This window comes from Talaromyces marneffei, chromosome 3 (genome assembly GCF_009556855.1).
Source record: "Talaromyces marneffei chromosome 3, complete sequence".
Classification (NCBI taxonomy): Eukaryota; Fungi; Ascomycota; class Eurotiomycetes; order Eurotiales; family Trichocomaceae; genus Talaromyces; species Talaromyces marneffei.
The window spans coordinates 2,035,720-2,057,607 of NC_072350.1; the positions used below are offsets into that span (position 1 = coordinate 2,035,720).

The window sequence follows — 21,888 nt, forward strand, 5'->3', positions numbered from 1 at the left end:
AAAATATTCTGATACTCAAGTACGAGTCACCAATGGTATTCCATCAACGACAATTGCAATCTTTTTCAATGGTCGCGCCATATCGCCGTTGACCGAAAGGCTACGACCGACCCGCTTGGTGGGCCCGGTGATGGAATTGGCCAATCATGCTTGATATCACTATCGATTACTAACGGAGTAAGTATCAATTTATTTTGATGATACATTCTCTATCTTCACATGTTTCTGTGATGGAGTCAATTTTCCTTTCGAGGTCCAGAAGTAGCGAGGAGCATTTTTAGTAAGCAATATTGGTTCCCTGCCTATTGGGTCGGTGATGGCGTGATACATAAACGTCTCTTTCCATGATCGTGGTGGACTGAAAAATATATATCCGCAATCCGAGCCACGCTTGTTTTCGAGCTGGAGCTCAACTGTCAACGAAAAAGACTATCGCGGTTGACTATTTTCGACAAATAAGAAGGAGATGAAAGTCTACACTAGATTGAATAATAAAATGCCCTGACGTTTGTCTGCACTGATAATGAGAAGATTCATGAAGATCTCGTCGAGTGCCGAGGCGGTCTTCCCGAAGTGCTTAGTATGAGTAAAACAACACTACGGCATACATTTACTGAGGTACTTTCGATAGAGGCATCAGATTAATGACACACCTGCAGAGAACCATCTACAAACCGAGTGATATAGCCCTGATTCACAGCCAGCCCTAATACCTGAACCGGCCATGTTGATTATTGGCAACGACATAACAAACTCCTGGTCCAGAGTGGCAAAATCTGGCAGCATACACCACAAATGAATCAAACCGATGCATCTTCTACATTACGAGGAATGGAGGGGAAAAGGGGTGGTTATAACGTCATTAAAGCATGGATAATAGCACGCCCAACCCTTCACTCGCCTACAGTATGCTTCTTCACAAACATCACTAATTCCTAAGTCAAGCAGGATGCAATTCCATAAAGATCGTCAAGTTGATCCCGATGATGGCGATGAAAAAGTAGCGTGAAAAGTCGATCTTCGGCAGCGGCCTGAGACATAACATATTGCATGATGTATACATTCCTCGACGGTGGGAGGAAGAGCATGTACTATGCACCATGTATGTATGATGTGACCCTGAAGGCACTGTAGGTACCAGGTACCCTGCGAACATCATTCCAATGCTCCCTGCCCAGCGAAAGAAGGAGAAGAAGAAGAAGAAGAAGCGACGAGCCTTGGAAGGTGAAATAAAGTATGACAGCTCAACCGACCAGACTCTATTTCTAGTGAAGATGCAAGGGGTAATCAATACTTCTATTATCTCGTGATACTTGAGGACTTTTGAGGGCTGTAGATATGTCATGTGCTCATATTCCCTTGCTGAATTGCCATGTTGCAATAGAACGATCACCTATGTAGGTTGAAAGACGTTATGAATTAGTTACGTACCTCCGTACATAAAGTTGTTCGTGGGTTTCACAACGTCCGGGGTGAGATCTATAGATGTTTCACACCTGGCAATGCTGCTCGACCTGAATAATCGGTAGTGTACTACGTAGTAGTAGTACGTGCTTGAAACTATGGTGTGTACAACTAATTTTTGTCTACTACGAGTACTACCAACGTTGTCTCATGTTTATTGTACATACCCATTAATGAAGTCGATGATAAACATTATCAAACGGCAAGACTGGGACCGGCTAGTATCATCTGATAACTAACCAGTTCAGTTGACTTGCATTAGTGCTCTGTAGTACATAGTACTCTGTACGTGGGCCAAACAAATAAGCTAAATGATAAATGTACACTTGTTCTTTCTTCTTTTTTTTTTTGTGTATATGTATGTAGGTCATGGCGTGGTCACGGATAGATGAAAATCTCTGCTTGAATCAGACACTAAGTTGGACTATAACCTGTAACTAGTTTCAATAGAATAATTAATGTGGTTTATGATAGAGAGAGTTTAATATGAGACAGGCATCACGCGACGCTTCTCAAATGGTCAATCTATGCCGTTTTGGGAAAATTGAAATCAACACTAAACAGGACCCAAAAGTCAGAAAGTCATCATCATCAACTCTCAACACGAAGCTAGAACCTGGAAATTCATGATCTGCGCATACCCTAGGGAACAAGAAGTGAAGACGATTTTTTTTTTTTTTTTTTTTTTTTCGTTCCTGACTTTTCAAGATACTATGTAGTAGTAGTATACGTAGCACGGTGGTAGATCAGAATCAAGGTACATAACCACCAATGCTCGATGCTGGTTGGCTCGTGTAAGGAGCGGTCTGGAGACGCTTATGCAGAACAAGCGCACTTTCAAGGATGTACTAGACTAGGCGTTGGTTCCAGGTACGTGCCTGGCTGACTAGACTTGAAGGATGTTAGTTGGGTAGTAATCAGGGACTAGATGACTGCACATAATCAGATGGTAGCTTCATTAACTTAATGGAGGAAGCATGAAGCGTGCGTGGCTTGAGGCACTTGGAATCAATTGACTATGTGGAACTACGTATATCAGCCGTGCCGAGGGTCTTGGGCAGGACACTTCAAACATGGCCGTGTCGGGTCTGCAAACCTAGCTCAAATCCGCACGTAGGGTGGCAGGTCTTTGTTGCTCTTGTTGTTCTTGTGTGTTGGTTGTTTGTTGTTTGTACCTGATACTCCCAGTATCCGTCTTCGTGCAGCTGCATACAACTGGGTGGAAGTGTGTTTCGGCAGATAGCCCAGCGCCAATCATCAAGTACCACAATGCTGGGTGGCTAATGGAGAGAGATTGGAGACTGTCCTGACGTGAACGTCTATCCTACGTATGTTCTGGACAATTACTACGTCGACCAAAATTGGAGTAGCGTTGGCATTGGAGGGGGGCAAATCTGCCAGATTGGTCGACCTATTCCTCAATAAGCTTCGACTTGATTGCTATGCATGCAATATGCATGCACTGTACCATAGGTGAAAGTATGTGGTGCTGGATTGACTCCAAAGTGTGTTGTGTTTCGCTGCATGACCTGGCTTGTGCTCCACATCCAGCCCACTGATTGGCAGCTAACCTACCGTACAGGATCCGAGCACACTGACCCCCCTCAACCATGATTGCATAACCCGATTTGCACACTTTCCATTGGCCGTCTCTCGACGGAGTCTGCATCTCAAGTCTCAACTTTCAAGCTTTCCTCTTTTCTCTCCGGCTGCATTCGGATTCGTCTCATCTTGAGACTCTGAAATTGGGGTGGACTGACAGTTCAGCCAACCAGAACGAGCCCAGTCCCACTTATTGATTTCACTAGTCTGGATTTGTCTGCATGCAAAGGTAGGCGCCCGCTTTCCTGTCTTCAGGCCAGTCAGGAACAATCGTCGGCCTCCATATGCATTCTTTATTATTGTCCCTGATTCGACAATTGCCTGCATGTTAAATGTCGGCGTTTAAGTTTAACAAAGAGAGATACGTATGCTACGCACTAAAATGACAGGAAGAGAGTACGGGAGATATGTTGATCAAAGCTTTCCCCATACAAATCGTGGCAGTCATCAAAAGGCGGTGGATAAGATAACAGGTTTGAAGGGTCTCAATTTCCAAGACTCAAAGGGACCATGCGTGATAAGTCGATAACGAATGAATGGTACTTGGCACGTTGGCAGCAACCAAAGTTTCGAAAGGCACGCCTTCTCCTGATCCGTTGATAACCCGTTATCAACTGATAGAATCCAAAGCCGACGATCGAAATGCAGAATGATCATCGTGGTTGTCTGTGACTGTTGCTAAGAGGCGTGCAAATGGATTGTGATGGACCAATGACATATCGGCCCATTCTTCGGTTGATAACAACCAGCATACTCACAACTACCTACTCCGTACCATCATGCCATGTAGTCTACGTAGGAACTTACGTACTCATAGAAGATGTTTGATTGTTTGATTGCTGAGATAACTAAGAGACACGTACTGACTCACTCACCAAGGCTCCAAGATTTAAGAATAGACCAGCTGACTCACTGATTGGTGGAGTGTGGCGCTGCCATCTGGAAGCTTCTGGCTGAGCGCAGACACCAGCCGTCATTTCCGTCGAGTTACGATTCCACGATTAGAAACGGTAACGTAAACTTGAGGTGCGAATTGTGCAATCATTGATGAGAAAGTATGTTGAAAACATAAAATTGCGTGACAACCGTGCTACATGCTCCGTGCTTTTTTCTTTGGGGGGGGGGGGGGGGTTTCTGTCAGAGCCTAAGAGAAGAATGGAGAGCTGCCCAGGACTGACCAGTGATGCTGCGTCAAGTTTGACAATACGCAGCGCAAGGTCTACATAGAGTTCAGCTGAGATTTACAGAACAAAACGGTATTTATCGTATGTTCACATAACTGAAGTGACTCCCAGGCGGGAGGCAAAACCGCCGACCGCCTGTTCCCACGGTTCGCTGGAGTGGGCAGAGCCACCCACGAGGCATGCCCTTGACCACAATGGTCCTAGTCGGCGTATGGCGACACACTCAAGAGTCGGTCGATAGGCTTTGCATTGTTTGCAAGTACGTACGCAATTGCCAATTAAGTTATGTGGCCGTAACAAAACCGTACCAGAACGGGTCCACCGGCCACTCCCTGCATCTGTGATTGGCCGACAACTGCGTCATGACCAAGGCGTGACGCAGTGACCGATCTGCTGTTTCTCCGTCGTTCGCTGGTCTTCGGCTGGTTGAAACCTTCGTTTCCCCAGCGTAATTGAATGCGGTTAGTCGCTGAGCATCTCGTGCTTGCCCTCCCTTCCAGCTCTTATCGCCGTCCGTAGTTTTATCTCCTCGTCCTTAGTCCCCCAGCTCCTTCCTAGTCTCCCGTCATCCCGTCCGCCCCTTCCTCGTCGTCCTCTATCAACCTACTTCACCTCACCTCACTTCCTACACCGACTCCCATCCTTCTCTTTCTTCCATCGTCCGACCCTTCTACTTCACCCCATCAATTCTTCTCGTTTCCTCTCCCTCTTCCTGCTCCTACTTTCGACAACATCCCCCTCGACTCTCTGTTCGACCGACTACGCCTAACTTCAAGCGGTCTACATCTCACTTCGTATCGACAGACTCGTCTCAAACTCATTCTCGTCCTATAGCTTTCTGATTATATCAAGTCAGAAAATCTCCTCTTTTATCTGTGTCGCGAATCCTCGATATAGTTCGGGTTCTGGAACTACAAGAGCTCGAGTCCGGAAAACTACTCCTATCTGTCCCTCTATTCTTCCGTTTTCTCGACACCATACTACGTGCAGTTTACATTCGTGAATTGTCAACGAAGCTTCGTTCGCCCTATCTTACCCCCCTCCGTGTGACGGCTACTGTCGATACCTTTTCCTCTCTGCTGTGGCGCCGAGCTGCCGGAGTGAAGTTGCTAAGGTGTTGATGTCTCGATTCGTCTCGAGAGGTGCTTGATTGAACCTGTAGTTTGTCTCTTGGAGGGTCTACCCGGTGTCGTCCTATCTGCGTGATCATCAGAATTCATTTCTAGTATCGAGCACGTCGTCCGGATTCTTGCCGATACGTTGTGCCGCGATACTGGTCGTATGACTCAACTCACAACGCTCCTATCCCGTTGTCTCCACTTTTAATGATATATGCATATTTGAGTCACGACTACTTCCACCACAACATCTCCCTCTACCTGCGCCAGTCAACCCAACCAGAATCAATCTCACGATCTTACGCAGCGTTTCCCCCTCTTGAGTGAAGGGTCTCTTGTCTCTACCAGCCTTTTGCTCTTCCTCATATCTCCTATCAAATTGCTTCATCACACTACCTCCTCCCGGAACCCTTTCGTTACATCTCATATCTTTTGCATTCATTGCAACCGCGATTACTCTTCACTTGGCACGACGCCGTTTTCACTTTGCAAATACTTTCCAATGAGCCTATAACGTCTGTTCCCGACTTGTCGACGTTACCCATCCGGGTACTCATATCGACCTCCTTTCGCCAGTTCGGCCTATCACTTCTCATCTCTTTTGTCAGCATATATCATCACCACTCTGCAGCATCTATATGAACTTCTAGAAGAAAGTTCTACAGACCTGCGTGTTCTTTTCTTTCCTGATACACCTCTCCTATTATCGTTCGTCATCAGCTGCTACTGCCCAGCTCGGTGACCAGGAGTTACGCAAGCCGTATCTTGTCTCTTCACTCAACATACCGAACTACTTATACTGTCTATATACATTTCTACAATCGTCTTTTTTTTTTGTTACATTGTCACGAAGCTACGAGCGGATTGCTGGTTCATCACCCCTACTCATTATACTTATTTTTTCTTTCTGTTTCTGCTGTTCTCATAATCTTCGCCTCTCTGTTTTGCATTCGACACGTTGCATATTTGGAGTCTCACTGTTCACATCTTCACACATTTGCAAACTATCATGGATTGTTTCAAAGACAAGTTCGTTGAGGGCCAACTCCTTGATAGGCGGTTCCGTACCGTCGCCCCATTGAATCATGGATCATTTGGAATGGTTTTCCTTGCTAAGGATACCTGGACCGGACAGGATGTTGCCATCAAATGCTTGACCAAGCCTACATCGGCTGATGCTTCTCCCTTGGCTATCGACATGTCTTCCGAGGAGCTTGAGTGCCACACGAAGATGGGCCATCACCCCAACATCGTCAATCTCATTCACTCATTCGAGACTAATGTTCACACATACTTGGTTTTAGAGTACTGCCCCATGGGTGATCTTTATGAGGCCATCTGTGTCAACCGGGGCCCTCTTGAGACCGAACATGTTCGTGACTTTATGTTCCAGCTAATCGATGCTGTCGAGTTTATGCACTCCAATGGCCTCTATCACCGGGACATCAAGCCGGAGAACATCTTCCTGAACCAAGATGGTTCCATGAAGCTCGGCGACTTTGGTCTCGCTACTCGCAACAGTACCTGCCACGAAGCCTGCGTGGGTAGTGACCGCTACATGGCACCGGAGCAGTATGAGCCACCCCAAGCTGGCTACTCTCCCGCCAAAGCTGATATCTGGTCTATTGGTATCTGCCTGCTCAACATTCTGTTCGCCCGCAACCCATTCGTCACACCCACCGAGTCCGATGTCTTATTCGCGGATTATGTCCGGGATCGTCAATCTCTCTTCGACATCTTCCCCAATATGTCACAGGATACTTTTGAGATCTTGCGGAATGCGTTGTCTCTTGATCCTGAGAAGCGTTCTCTGTCCGGGGTGCGCGACGCTATCATGCGCACGGTCAGCTTCACCACTGACGACGAGTCTTTGGATGAATTCTGTACAGAAGACCGTGATGTTGTTGCAGCCAGTGCCAACCGTGAGCCACTACGCACTCCCTCGATCCAGTCACCTCACATCAGCGCCGGCGACAGTTTCCCTTGGGCAAAGGCTCTGCAAGCAAGTCCTCCACAGCCTATTCGTCAGCTGTCAGCTATTCCGGATACCGAGTACTACTCGGAAGACCTGTTCCCTCCCTCGGAGACAGCGGGTACATCCTGGTACTCAGTTCATCCAGAAACGCCTTCCACCGCTTCCATTCTGGATTCCGCTATGGGCGCTTCATACAATTCCTTTGCAGCTCGTAAATTCGATTCAATCCAGTCTCTTCACTCTGCTCGCATTCCAGTGAGTGGTTCTTTGCCCACTCATGTTGCCAAGCCCTTGCCTGCCATGTCTCTTGTCTTCGGCAAAGGCAAGCGTGACCAAATTTCCAAGAGCTGGAGCGACCTTTGGGATGAGGAGGAGGAAGAGTCCGAACTCGAGGAACTCACCCTACAACAGCGTCGGGAGAACAATGCTCGCAGCTGGAGCCAAGATAGCAAGGACGCCGCCAGTCCTGTCCAACCAACGGGCATCTTTGAACAGGAATTGCCATCTCCTATTGAGAAGCCAGATCTGGAAAAACCCGAGACTATGTCCAAGTCGATGCCGCTTCCTATTTCACCTAAGCCTCAAGCGGTGACCCCAGTCTCCCAGACACGTCATCGGAACGCTCGATTCCCTACTCCTAAGCGTTCTGATGTTGTTGATAAGTGGGCCGCACTTGGTGATCGTCGCCGGAACTACCGTTCTGACGAAGAGACTGTTCCTCGACTCAAGAAGAAGCGTTCCATGAATCTGAGTTGGAGACGTGATTCTGGACCATCTAGCCCTCAAGCTTGGCGCAACCCTTTCCTTGACAAGGAATGGCGTCCGAAAGCGAAACTGAACACCGACTATCATGGCAGCGTCGACGAAGATCTTGATTTGGTCGGCGGGTGGCACGATCTTCACCTGTAGTTTTACATCATCGCACCTCATTTTTTTTTTTCTTTCCCAATGTTTCACTACGCAACACCCCAACCCTCCTAGACTCTTTTGAAGGGCACTCTTGCTCAATGCTTCTCTTGACCTATTTGATTTATATTTTCATCACACTTTGTTTCTATTCAACTTATATATCGTCTCTCTCCAGCTTGTCGCTTTTGGTCCCTACTTTGACGGGCGACAACACCCCGCATCGGTTTCGTCGCGGGCGATGGAAAACGGAGACGACGTGTCTTATGTATAATACGACATCACTTTCGATGACACGGCGCAAATGGAAAAACAAAAAAGATCGTTTTACGGGCCATTGGAGCGGTAGAAGTCAGCGTTTTCTTTCAGACCGGCGTTCATTTTTATCATCATGAAACCATTTCACCATATTCTTATTTATTGTTTGAGCACATTTTTTTCTACGGTCATTTGAGCATTGCAGCTTGCAGCCACCCTTTGGATCGAGTTTGAGAGTCCTCGCACTTTGGTACTCTACCAAAAAGTTCACAGCAAATGAGAAGGAAGTGCTTGTACATTAGCACCTGGACGTCTGCCACCACCCTATTCTGTATTCTTTTGGGAATAGAGTCGTGGAAGGAGAACCCTTTGGGATTGCGGCATACTTTTTTTGTTTTTCAGCTGTCTGATTTTGCGGCGGTTCGTCAGTCAATTTAGATCTTCATGTTGTTTCTGGTCACCTAGTTTGTGCTAGGTGTGCTTCGAACTTGGAAAAAAAAGATGGGCCTGTATTATTGTAGGTAGCTAGCTTACTAGATAATTATTTTTCTTCTTGAAAAAGAGAAAAAGAAAAGCAAATGGACAGTTTTGAAATTGGGAATATTGCCTTTCATTTCGTTTCGTACTCTCGTAGTAGTAGTAAGTTCTTGGCCTATTCCCAACGTTGAGTCCAGAGCCAAGGCAGGTTTATCCGACGCCGGGTGCTCTGTGGTAATTTACGTTGGTAACGTGGTTTATCCGGTGCTCAATTGTTCCGCCGTTGCAGCCGTTGAGAGGGCTTATCTGGTCACCTCAACTACATTTTACCACCTTTCAAAGTTACCACCAAAAAGATAACTAAACCAAATGCTGTGCGCCGCACTTTCGAACACTTGTCCAAGTCCTCGTGACAGTTGCAATTAATTTTACCTTCCCTCGAGATCTTTATCCCCCTCTTTATCTTCTCCCCAACCACCGGTTTCTTGCGATCCGTGGTTGGAGTCAGACTACAGTACATCCACCGTTCGACACCATACCTACTCTGGCCTTCTTTTTGACCGCTTTTCCTTGACCTTTCGACACGCCATTGAGGGGAAAACAAAAGAGTTTCCACTTGGGAAACTTTGACAGTTATCGCGCTGCAGAACTAGCCTGAACAGCTAAGCTGTTATATGCCTAATCAGCAAATGTAGGTTAGACCAGTACCCACAGCAAGCAACTTGTTGTCGGTGTCTGTCGGCGCTCGCACACAAAACGACTTTTGAAATATCGCTTCCTCTCCGTTGTCTCTATCTATCCCGATGTCCCATGCGGGTATCATGAACTTGTCGGGACTCGGGGTGGTGTTTTATTGATTGCTAACATGTTTTCGTCTGCACAGGACTTTTTGCTATACTGGGTGAGACAGCGCGCTGTCATCGCCGCACTCCGCAGTGCCTTTTCGAATAACAACAACAACTACACATACAGTAATATATTGCGCGGGCGCGAAGCTCTGATCATTATCGTCATGACGGGAGCCTGCATAGTTCAGGTGCTACGGTGGATGCAGGTGTGGGTGTTGCTTGCATCTGACTTCTTGGCGCATGCGACAGCTACAGTGACACAGCTCCAAGTTCGACCTGATGATACTCATGCTTTGACATGTCCCGTTCCGACATTTTATGATTTGCCGTTTCCGATCTGTACTATATATGACGAGAGCGATTATCGTGGCTCCGATTACGTTTCTACTCTGCCCGCCGAACCATCAGCATCCAGCACTTCGTCGACAGCCGTGGCAGCGCAGTCCTCATCACCGCCGGCGGCACCTGACGCCGATGTTAACGACGATTCACCGCTCGATAACGCAAAGTTTCTCTCCTTCGAAGACTGGAAGAAGCAGAACCTCGCCAAGATCGGACAGTCTGTTGACAACGTCGGCAAGCGACAAGCCAGCGATGTCGGCCAGGAGCGTCGGGCACAGGCTAGGCCTATCAATAATGCACTAGATTCGCTCGGTGACGATGCAGAGATTGAATTGAATTTTGATGGATTTGGCTCTGAGTCTGCTCACCCCACACCTTGGGAAAGTGGGAGTCCCAATGAAATTAGGAAAGCCGAAGGGGAATCTAGCGCCGACAATGATTCTGCCGATGGCGTATCTGCAGTGGGCCGGCGAAAGGACGCTGGCACGACATGCAAGGAACGGTTTAACTACGCATCGTTTGATTGCGCGGCGACAGTGCTGAAAACAAACCCCGAATGTTCGGGTTCATCCTCTATCCTTATCGAGAATAAGGATAGTTATATGTTGAATGAATGTCGCGCGAAGAATAAATTCTTGATCCTTGAGTTATGTGACGATATCCTAGTCGACACAATCGTCCTTGCCAACTATGAATTCTTCAGCTCTATCTTTCGTACATTCAGAGTCAGTGTCTCTGATCGGTATCCTGTCAAAGCAGACAAGTGGAAGGAACTTGGAATATTTGAAGCCAAGAATACTCGTGCGGTTCAGGCCTTTGCGGTGGAGAATCCATTGATCTGGGCTCGTTATCTGAAGATTGAATTCCTCACGCATTACGGGAATGAATTCTATTGCCCTCTCAGTCTTGTTCGAGTGCATGGCACGACCATGTTGGAGGAGTATAAGAACGAGGGAGATTCGAGTCGGTCTGATGAGGATATCATGGAAACCGCCGAAGAAGTTGGAAAGCCCGTAGAGGCTGAACGGGAGTCAGCTGTGCAGGAGCAGCAGGAGGCGTTCGATAACTCTACAGTTCCGGTCGTAAGCCCGGTCTTGGACATTTCGGAGAATATTAGTCCGTTGAATGGCAGTGTGCTGGAAATAGCGGCTTTGGAATTCTCCATACTGGAGACAGCGACATGTGCTGCGAACTATTCTGCCTTGCCGGCGAATGATATGTCGCATCAGATGGACATCAAGACAACAGTGTCTGCTTCTGGAAGCGCAAATACTACTGTTGTGACGCCATCCGACTCAAAAGCATCTCCGGAACGTGAACAGACAACTGGCAGTGAAACGAACATGGCCTCACGGTCCGAGAGCCAGCATACATCTGGCCGTGGTTCAGGCACAGACTCGTCAGCAACCAGGACGGCGGGTGCATCCGGAGAGGATTCTACCCCTACAGTAGAGCCTACAAAAGTGATACCCTCAACTCCGCCGTCGCCCAATCCCACTACGCAGGAGTCTTTCTTCAAATCGGTCAACAAACGACTACAAATGCTGGAGACCAACTCGACGTTATCATTGCTCTATATCGAAGAACAGTCACGGATGCTTAGGGATGCCTTTAGCAAGGTGGAAAAGCGACAAATGGCTAAAATACATACATTCCTCGAGGAGTTGAACACAACGGTTATTGATGAGATAAGAAGCCTTCACCTCGTCTATCAATCTCTACGCACTATTGTTCTGGATGACTTTGAGCATCAACAACGTGAGGTCTCTACAGCTGCCTCTCAGCTCGCGATCCTTACCAATGAACTCATGTTTCAGAAACGCATGACTGCATTATCTAGTGTTTTGATCATGATCCTGTTTGCTTTGATACTTTTGCCGCGTGGGTCAGGAATCGTAGGCGGCATCGATTTTCATAGCATAATCCCATGGTCTCCACATCCAAGATCATCCACGAAGATATCGAGGATACCTAGCACTGGCCCATCCAGTCCAAGTCTTGAGTCAGAGACTCCAACACCGCCTTCTGTCATTCCGCCCATGAAGAAAACTCACCGACGACAGTGTTCGAATGCCCTTGGTCACAAGTCAATCAAAGATCTACGCGAATGTACAAATCCATTGGCCCATTCGTCTAAGGAAGACCTTCAATTTACCGGATATGAGGACAATGGCCGCTTTCGCTCCATGTCCGAATTCTCTGATTCGGATATCAATAAGATTCCTTACACGCCTTTTTCGTCGGATATTCGACATATGCTTGGTTACGACTCTATACATCTGGGGTCACAGCTTAACATTGCGAAAGATACAACGGCATCGTCACCTAGTGCCTCCCCTTTACCGAACTTGGCTCAGGATCGACCTGTTAGCAGTCCACCAGTACTGAATGGGCCTGGTCTTATACCCAATGGCCATCATCTCAACAAGGATAACCTGGTGGACAACGAGAGTGATGGAGGATCAGATAGTGATTCCTCGACAGAACCCTTTCCGCCATTTCCTACAGATTAACGATCACTTGATGAAAATATGAAACTTACGACCGTATTATCGAATTCTACCCGACACCTCTTGACGATATTTGGAATGCTTACGTGAACCTACTTCTCCTACATACTGCCACCTGCCTACCACCTACCACCACCCACCTCACACCTCACACCTCACTCCTATATATTTTTCATGAGCCTTGATCGAGAGACAGAAACTCCGATCATACATTGTATCTTTACGTGTTTATGCCGCTACTAGCATTGGGTGGCTTGCGTGTATACGCATTTTGATGGCGGCGACAGCACAGAAGCATGGTATTAGCGTTTTGTTTTGATGTTTATATGCATTTATACCCCTGTATCTTAATGAGCGTTGAGCAAATTATTCATAGCCATTAATTTCATAGTAACCTATGTAATACATAGTAATTATTATCCGTCTTAAAAATCTCGGGTAAATTGTTTCTAAAGTGAATTAATTGGTGGTTCTTTATGATGGAATGACATACATAGTACATTTCTCACCGTTGCCGGGCCAACAATCGGCCCGCCGCCAGCCCAGTGTCGCAACGGGCTGCCCTACCACAAAACTTATCAATGCATAATTTTTATCTTCTCTTCTCCAACAACTAACTAACTAACCAAAGTCAATTGCTGCCTGGAATCCTGCTCTAGTTAGCCAACTCCTACGTTGTTTGTCAAGTCAAGGTTTGTCTGGAATTTGCCATCCTTGTCTGCTTTGTCCCGTCCTAGTTGTTGTTTACTTACCTTCTCCATATAAAAACACAGGATCCTTTCTTGCTGTCCCATCCTCTTTTACTTTCTCCAACTTTCACCAAAGGAAACAGAACCACTCTTGAAACTATTCACCAGAATAACAAGAACAAATCAAGAGATTATCATGGACTCCTCCATCCAGACCCAAGCACAACCTCTCACCTCCCGCTCCACAAACACACACCTCTCCCAACAATCCACAATGCAATTCGACGCCAAAAAACAAGCCGACATCGACGTCAAACCGGCAACGAACGCTGACCTCCACTCGATGGATTATCATCGAAAGACCCTTCAAGACAAACTTCAGAACGGTGTTGCTGATGACCAGTACGTTCTATCACTATGGGAAGCAAGGCGGTAAAGTCTATGAATTTTTTTTTCTTATCGTTCTCTTTCGGTTTGGTTTCTTGGTTGCTTGCAATTGGAGAACGCTGGAAAGTAAGAGAAAAGAAGGATTCTTGGATTTTCTGTTCTGCCTGTTTATTTAACTAGAGGAGAGTGATTAGCTAATTGTTGGTGATACAGATCTAACAATGCATCCTATGTCTCGCCGTCGGATGATATCATGAGTCCCTGCACTAAGAAATTGAGTGATTTGAAAGGCAAGCGGTTCAAGAAGTGAGTTCCCCTTCTTTTTCGTTCTCTTCCGATGACCAATTCTAATTTCATGATAGTGCCGGAAAACCAACCTCGCTCTTCGCAAAGCTAGGCAAGAAGAATTACGAGCAATCCACCTCATCTTCTTCGTCTGCTAGTCCAGCTACGGAAGCTGAATAAACATTTTCGGTCTTCGGAGTTGTGTGCAGGATACTGGTTACGGATGATATGATACCCTAATTCTATTTTTCTTTCTATAGAGTCCTGTTGAGTTGCACCAGACTCTTTTCTTCGATTTATGTCATTCGTTTTATAACTATTTGGGACTGAGTTGGGGGTTTTATTTTGTTCTCTTGGATTTGGTTTCCTTTGTATGACAGACTGGCTATGAATGTATAATTACAAATTGCATGATGCTATTAGTTGCGGAAGTACTTGATAAAAACAATAGTTAAATCGTATGGCAACCGAGGTTGGCGGCTATACCCCATACTCCACTAACCCAACGGAGATCGTCCTGCCTGCCCAGGTCTCCACTTCCAGTGTTACTACTTCACTTCCTTCTACTACCTCAGCCATTTGTTCCTCTTGATTTCTCTTTTATTCTTCTTATGAATTGTGGTCGAAAAGAAGAATAAAAAAAATATATAAAGTCCCATTCTATTTGAATTATTGCATACACAATGCCTGCCTCCGCAAACATACCAGCCATTGCGCAAGCGCATGTCAGCGAACGCGCAAAGAAGACTCTCGACTTGGTAAACCTCCCAGCAAACTTCGTCGGAGAAATGATTCTAATCGAAATGTACAGGTCGAAGAGTTCGTCGAAAATGAATGCATCCCCGCCGATGCCACATATCTAAAACAAATCGGCGAAGGAGATGCTCAACGATGGAACGCCCACCCACCCATTATCGAAGAACTCAAGGCCAAAGCTCAAAAGCTCGGGTTGTGGAATATGTTTTTGCCCAAAAACCATTTCTCGGAGGGTGCGGGTTATAGTAATTTGGAGTATGGACTTATGGCTGAGCTATTGGGAAAGTCGCGTGTTGCTTCTGAGGTACCCTCCTTCCTATTCCATTCAGTCAAGCAGTGGCTCTGTTTGGATATAGCTGACGGGGTTAGGCTACCAATAATGCTGCGCCGGATACCGGTAATATGGAAGTTTTGGCCAAGTATGCCAACGACGCTCAGAAGAAGGAGTGGTTGACTCCGTTGTTGGAGGGCAAGATTCGCTCTGCTTTCTTGATGACGGAGCCCAATGTGGCGTCCAGTGATGCTACGAATATTCAACTCAATATCCGCCGGGAGGGTAATGAATATGTTCTTACCGGACAGGTGTGTCATGCCTTCACCTAGTAACTAATGTGCTTTGGGATCTACTTACTGACCGGCTGGCAGAAATGGTGGTCCTCTGGCGCAGGCGACCCTCGCTGCAAACTCTACCTGGTCATGGGCAAATCCGACCCTCAAAACCCAGACCCCTACCGCCAACAATCTGTCGTAATCGTCCCCGCCGACACACCAGGTATCACAATCCACCGCATGATGCACGTCTTTGGCTACGACGACGCCCCCCACGGCCACGGCCACATCAGTTTCAAAAACGTGCGCGTCCCCGTCTCCAACCTGGTCCTTGGCGAAGGACGCGGGTTTGAGATTATCCAGGGCCGTCTTGGACCTGGTCGTATCCACCACGCCATGCGCGCCATCGGCTCTGCAGAAAAGGCACTTGAGTGGATGATTACGCGCATCAACGACGAGCGCAAGACTACTTTTGGTAAACAGCTTAGTTCCCACGGCGTAATTCTCGAGTGGCTCGCCCGCTCTCGTATTGAGATTGATGCCGCGCGTCTTCTTGTGCTCAACGCAGCTATCAAAATCGACCAGGGCGATGCTCGCTCTGCTCTCAAAGAAATCGCAGAAGCGAAAGTGTTTGTGCCAACTGTCACTTTGACTGTGATTGACCGTGCGATTCAGGCCTTTGGTGCCGCAGGTATTTCGCAAGATACTCCTCTTGCTGCCATGTGGGCTAATGCGCGTACACTGAGGATTGTCGATGGTCCGGATGAAGTGCATTTACAGCAGTTGGCTAAGCGAGAGAATAACACTAGGAAGGATGAGTTGGCCGCCAAGTTGCGTTGGCAGGCTGAGAGGGCTGATCAGTTGTTGCTTGCTAATGGGTTTAAGGCCCAGGCTAAGATCTGATTGCTTGCCCCATTGATGGTTACGATTTCAAACATTTAGTATGTATATAGTAGTCCTCTTTTGGAATAGAAAATCATGAGGATTTCTTTGACTTTATCTGGCCAGCAGACCTGAAATTGGAATCAACTCGTTCATATAGTTACTATATTGACCATCGTAGTCTGAGGCCCATGCGATAAGTACGAAACTCAGCAAAAGCAGACAGACAAACTCAAACATAGATGCAATAATCTATTAAACGATAAAGGAAGGGAAACAAAAGCCAACAAACGCCAGGTATCATGCCAATCACAATTGAAGGTATTCAAAATAAGAAGAAGAAATTGGCAAAAAGAGCAACTGTAACAAACGAAAGAAAATATTGATTCGTCCAAGCATTAAGAATTATGGGCATGTACATTAGAATGCAATCTGACGGGAGCTTGTTTGACGACCCAGCGTCTCTACGCGGTAACCCAATTTTTCCATCTCCGGCACATCCAACACTCCACGACCGTCGAAGATCCATTTAGGGTCTTTCATACCATACGCAATGCGTGCCCATTCGACTGGCTCGCTTGACATTGTTCCTCGTAATTTGACCGATTGGCAGTCTGGGCAATCCTCAGCGCAAATGGGTGATTGGCCTGGTCGGTAACTGAAGCGACTTCCGTCAATGACCATATCTTCTTCGGGTACGACGGGTGCGCTATGAGTAGAAGTCTCGTAATAAGGTGTCCGCGCAACTGAGTCGATATTGGATTTAACAGGCTGCTTGGCGGGAGATTGACGGAATGGATCAGAGTCGTTAATGACAACGACTGCGTGTGCTTGTTGGCAAGCCTGGTAGCCATCAGAGTACACGTGAACACGTTCTCGGTTGGTAGCGTCCAGGATTGGCTCCAATTCACGCATAATATCCTCGGACAGGCAGCAGGGGTCGAAAATGGCAATCTCTCCAGGTCTTTCCTGCAACAAAACTCGGATGACATCCACGGCTAGCGATTCACGCGTGTCGCCGGTATTCTTCTTAAAAGCAAATCCCAAGAGAGCGATCTTTTTCCCGACCAAGTTCTCTTCCAAACGTTGAATAATCTTATAAGCAAAGCGGTCTCGTTGCCACTCGTTCATCGAGTTGACTTGACTCCAATAATGTGCCACTTCAGGCAATCCCAGCGACTCAGCCAGGTATGTTAAACTGGAGATATCTTTACGGAAGCATGAACCACCGAACCCCAGGCCAGCCTTGAGGAACTGTGAGCCAATGCGAGGGTCGATACCAGCTGATTTGGCAATCTCATCGATATCGGCTCCCGTTTTATCGCAGATAGCACTGATTGAATTGATGCTGCTTATACGTTGTGCAAGCATCGCGTTGCTAACCAGCTTAGCAAGCTCAGACGACCATGCGTTGACTTCTAGGATTCGAGGACGAGGAACCCAGGCCGCATAGACATTAGCGAGAGCCTCTGCAGCCCGACGACCTGAAGGAGTCTTGGCCGACCCAATGAGTACACGATCGGGTTTCATCAAATTTCGCACGGCTGTGCCTTCTGAAAGGAATTCTGGGTTGGAGAGAATCTCAAAAGCAACACCTGGTCGGACTTCATCGAGCTGTACTCATATTAGTGGCGCAGATCGCGTGCGATCTTGGGGGACGTCTTACCATCTTTCGCACACGCTGAGCTGTACCACAAGGCACCGTACTTTTCTCGACAATGATCGTGCCAGGTCTGGCATATAAAGCCACCTCTTTGGCTGCTGCATCGAAAGTTGTCATATTAGTCGCGCGTCCACCTCCAACACCAAATGTCTTTGTGGGCGTGTTAACAGCCAGCATGACCACATCGGCCTTGGCCAAACTGGTCTGCGAATCAGTCGTAAAGAACAGATTGGGAATGCGGTCTACCGGGGCATCTTCGACCGAAGCATCCCTTAACCGGGCACTAGCTCCGTCGCGGCTCACTCTGACTATATCAACAAGACCCGGCTCATAGATAGGGAGATGAGGCGAGTTCCACCGGCGCACACGTCGTGGATCTTTGTCAAGCACATCTACCCGAATATGCGGGTTATGCAATGCGATGACGGCGGCAGTCGGTCCACCTATGCGATCATTAGTAAGTAGTCCAACGGGATACTATAAGTCAAGAAAAAAAAAAACCATTGCTGCTTATCTGAACTGGTTCTCTAATGGGTGTTTGCTTACCGACATAGCCTGCTCCAACCACAGCAATATGTCTTACTGGCTTGGAAAACAGAGCTTCCCTCTGATTGGGGGCAGTATGAAATGGAGGCTTCTTCGCGGCGACTGGGGGCTTCATGCTGTTGAGGTATTGAGCAAGCGGTGTCTCGAGAGCATCCTCAATACGCGCAGCGCCAAGTAGTGGGCTGATACTTTCCGGGGTGGTAGGACCGGTCGAGTCATCATAAGAGCTATCATCTGCTGTCGTAGACGGCGATGTAGATAGATACTCCATTTTGTTGGCTAAATCGTACGAGCCCATGAAAGGACGTCAATATGCTCGCGTTGCGTGCTGTGTAAGTCTATGCGACGTGCGGCTCTGAACTAGACACGTTCGATGAACTTGATCGAGATGCGATCTAGACAAGAGAGGCCGTTGTTAGGCAGACAGCATAAGAGCATGCGACTAATCAAGGGCTGGAATGAAGAAGCAAGTTGGAGGAGAGAAATCAAGTAGGAGTAAAAATAAAAAGCTGTCGCACAGAGTCACTCGAGCAAACCCGAGGCACCAGTGCACATACCACTAAGAGAGTGACTACGGAGGCACCAACAGGGCCAATGTATGGATGGCGAATTTCCTGCTGAAAGCGCCGGGTAGGAAGGAGGGCTTTCTTTCCTATAGCGGCAAGGACTGGCTCGCATGAGAGGGGGAAACACGGAGAGAGAGCACGGGGGCTAAATGATTTGCTCTTGGGCGAAGGTGCATAATCCCGATAGAGGGAGGTGGTACTCGACGATAACGATAGGATGTCCTGGACGCAATCGGAGAGGAATCTGAGAACAGCAGGCCCGATAGTCATTGGACCAGCCAATCACCGCCGTCACGGGATCTCGCCCGCGCTCCTTCCTCACATTCACGAGTTCTGCCTGCCATTGAACCATTCTCGTGAGGGTAGCACCTGCCGTGGTAATAACATCTGCGAAGCTGCGCCGAAGGAAGGAGCGCTCCGCTCGTCGAGTGCAAAGCGCGGATCATCGCACGCCCTGGGGGGGCTGCGCGTTGATTGGCTGCATTCGCATCAGCGGCAGGCGGAGCACTGCTGGTGGGGTCGTGGGCTCTCGAGAAGGACCCATTGGACGAAACCCAAGACAGCAGCTACGATAAGCAACCAAGGAAGGAGCGATAAGATAGGAAAGACCCCCCCCACGTGCACGGACAAGCTGTTCGCATTCCACCGTCGCGACTTCTTTTCTTCGTCCTCTTCTTTGAGCGGAGAAGAAACGGCACCCCAATTGGTGATCCATTGGATGATGACTGGCTAGCGGTCAGACAGAGATCCAATCTAGCAGATGCCTGTGTGCACGCATCTGGAGATCTGTCTAGTCTCCGTACCTCCGTCCAACCTTCCACCTCAACGCAAGGACTAAGCAAGCAGCTGACGGAGCCGCGAGACTCGTCCGCATGTACGAAGCCGTCTAATCGGGTTTAGCTTGAGGGGCATAAGCCGAAAATACCATTTTCTGTTGTGAAAGCGTCCCCGCCTGTGGCGGACAATTGTGGTTGCAGGCTGGCATACTCTCATAAAAACTGTTTCACCCCCCCCCAAAAGTCACCAACAAAAGAGAGGGCGGTCTGCAGCACAACTTGCAGCCGTTCAACCAAGACTCAAAACAACAATGGCAACTCAAGAAGGTGCCACGAGTGGGCGCCGCGATGAGTTCCCAGCAGCGCTCAAAGGAAAGCGTATTCTCCTGGCTACTGAATCCCTCGGTCCTGTCAATGGCGTCAGCAGAACAACGGGTATGCTGATCGAATACCTCAGAGCCAACGGCGTCGATCTTGCAGTTGTCGCTCCTCGCTACGAAGTCAAAGATCAGTCACAATCAAAGCCAACAGCACCGTCGCATTCTCGTTCAGGATCTGAAGTGCGATTACACGGTTATCCATTACCGTATAATCCCGATTTGACTGTTGTATACCCTTTCCGTTTTGACCGCGTCTGCAATCGTACGTTTCAACCCGATATTGTGTATCTCGCAAGCCCAGCCTCCGTGGGCTACCAATTCCTCTGGCAAATCCGCCAATTACAAAAACCACCTGTGGTGCTACTCAATTACCAGACAGACCTAGCGGCTTATTCTTCTATCCTGCTCCCAGGTGCGATGGGCCGCTTCGGGACGTGGTTGGTGAATCGAGTACAGGGCTTCCTATTCAACCATCCCTCAGTCGAGACTATCTTTTATCCCTGCTCGGATGTCCGATCTTACCTAGAAGAAGCTGGAGCGCCTTCTAACCGTTTGGTCCAGCTTGGTCGAGGAGTTGACACAGTTGCGTTCAATCCTAGACACCGTGACGAAGCCTATCGACGGAGACTCGCTCCAAACGGCGAAATTATCCTGGCGTACACATGTCGTCTAGCGCCTGAGAAAGGGTTTGAATTCTTGGCCGATGTCGCCGTTCGACTAGCAAAGGAGGGTCTCGCTTACAAGCTGCTGATCGTGGGTGGAAACAGGAATCCAGCTGTCGAAGCCGATGTACGAAATCTCTTCGAACCTGTCCGAGATCGTGTCATCTTTACCGGTTTCCTCGGCGGCGAAAATTTAGCACGAGCCTATGCAGCAGCAGACTTATTCCTGCACTGCTCGATTACTGAGACATTTGGGCTAGTTGTTCTAGAATCGATGGCCAGTGGTGTTCCCGTCATAGCACGCAACCAAGGAGGTCCGTCAGATATTGTCAAGCATGGAAAGACAGGATATCTAGTTGCGCCAGATGATCTTGGTGAATTTGTTCGATTGACCCTAGAGGTGTCACGGGACTCGGATCTCCGTCAGAACCTGGCGGTCAATGCTCGAGCGTTTGCCGATGAAACTACTTGGGAGAAGATCAATCGCCGGGTGGCCTGGCACATTTTGGATGGGTTAGATAATCATTCTCGACGAATCGAAATGAAACGAGCGCAACGCCCTATTCGCAATTGGATTTCCACACAGTATTCTGAATTCGAAACTCATTTTTGGTGGCCCTTGATTGAGCAGCTGCGCGTGAATGCCGCTATTGCATTTGTCTTTTTTATGTGGATGATCGCCGTGATACCGCTGATTCTGCACGGGAGCCGGATGTTCCATTTTGTTCAAACTATACCCCTCATGTTTCAGCAGGCGCAGAGTAATCGTTTATTGCGGTGATTTGGAAAGAATTGCAGTTGTCATCCATCTTGCTTCAGACGGCGTTTCGAGACGATCTTTATGCTTTTTGTGATGCGTTATGTGACATGACCCTTTTTCCTATTCCTTTACAACCCGAGTAAATAGCTACCTTTTCAGACCGAGAATGATCAGTTCCTACCTAGATTTAGAGCGAAATTTGTTCAGGTGGGACCAGCTAATTCATGTAAGAAACCCTAACACCTACGCCAAGTCGGGCGAGAACCTTATCGGGATACCGGGATGTAACTAAATCAGACAAAA

General features: G+C 47.8%; 7 protein-coding genes across 7 annotated transcripts; 5 read left to right on the forward strand and 2 right to left on the reverse strand.

Annotated features, from left to right (window-relative positions):
* Window positions 1–6,377: 6,377 nt before the first annotated feature.
* Window positions 6,378–8,107, forward strand: EYB26_004488 (uncharacterized protein; the record flags this gene model as incomplete). The annotated part of the gene is made up of 2 exons (XM_054263779.1): window positions 6,378–7,723; window positions 7,789–7,792. The coding sequence occupies 2 exons, from the start codon at window positions 6,378–6,380 to the stop codon at window positions 7,790–7,792; spliced, it is 1,350 nt and encodes a 449-aa protein (XP_054119754.1).
* Window positions 8,108–9,849: 1,742 nt separating this feature from the next.
* Window positions 9,850–12,687, forward strand: EYB26_004489 (uncharacterized protein; the record flags this gene model as incomplete). Its single annotated transcript, XM_054263780.1, has 1 exon — window positions 9,850–12,687. One exon carries the CDS (start codon window positions 9,850–9,852, stop codon window positions 12,685–12,687), a length of 2,838 nt encoding a protein of 945 aa, XP_054119755.1.
* An 882-nt stretch (window positions 12,688–13,569) lies between these two features.
* Window positions 13,570–14,225, forward strand: EYB26_004490 (uncharacterized protein; the record flags this gene model as incomplete). Its single annotated transcript, XM_054263781.1, has 3 exons — window positions 13,570–13,775; window positions 13,974–14,066; window positions 14,123–14,225. 3 exons carry the CDS (start codon window positions 13,570–13,572, stop codon window positions 14,223–14,225), a joined length of 402 nt encoding a protein of 133 aa, XP_054119756.1.
* Window positions 14,226–14,728: 503 nt separating this feature from the next.
* EYB26_004491 (uncharacterized protein) lies at window positions 14,729–16,253 on the forward strand (the record flags this gene model as incomplete). The annotated part of the gene is made up of 4 exons (XM_054263782.1): window positions 14,729–14,803; window positions 14,857–15,105; window positions 15,171–15,383; window positions 15,447–16,253. 4 exons carry the CDS (start codon window positions 14,729–14,731, stop codon window positions 16,251–16,253), a joined length of 1,344 nt encoding a protein of 447 aa, XP_054119757.1.
* A 399-nt stretch (window positions 16,254–16,652) lies between these two features.
* EYB26_004492 (uncharacterized protein) lies at window positions 16,653–18,712 on the reverse strand (the record flags this gene model as incomplete). The annotated part of the gene is made up of 3 exons (XM_054263783.1): window positions 16,653–17,846; window positions 17,899–18,338; window positions 18,442–18,712. 3 exons carry the CDS (start codon window positions 18,710–18,712, stop codon window positions 16,653–16,655), a joined length of 1,905 nt encoding a protein of 634 aa, XP_054119758.1.
* A 67-nt stretch (window positions 18,713–18,779) lies between these two features.
* EYB26_004493 (uncharacterized protein) lies at window positions 18,780–19,277 on the reverse strand (the record flags this gene model as incomplete). The annotated part of the gene is made up of 2 exons (XM_054263784.1): window positions 18,780–18,836; window positions 18,999–19,277. 2 exons carry the CDS (start codon window positions 19,275–19,277, stop codon window positions 18,780–18,782), a joined length of 336 nt encoding a protein of 111 aa, XP_054119759.1.
* Window positions 19,278–20,094: 817 nt separating this feature from the next.
* On the forward strand, window positions 20,095–21,606 carry EYB26_004494 (uncharacterized protein; the record flags this gene model as incomplete). Its single annotated transcript, XM_054263785.1, has 1 exon — window positions 20,095–21,606. One exon carries the CDS (start codon window positions 20,095–20,097, stop codon window positions 21,604–21,606), a length of 1,512 nt encoding a protein of 503 aa, XP_054119760.1.
* Window positions 21,607–21,888: the final 282 nt, after the last annotated feature.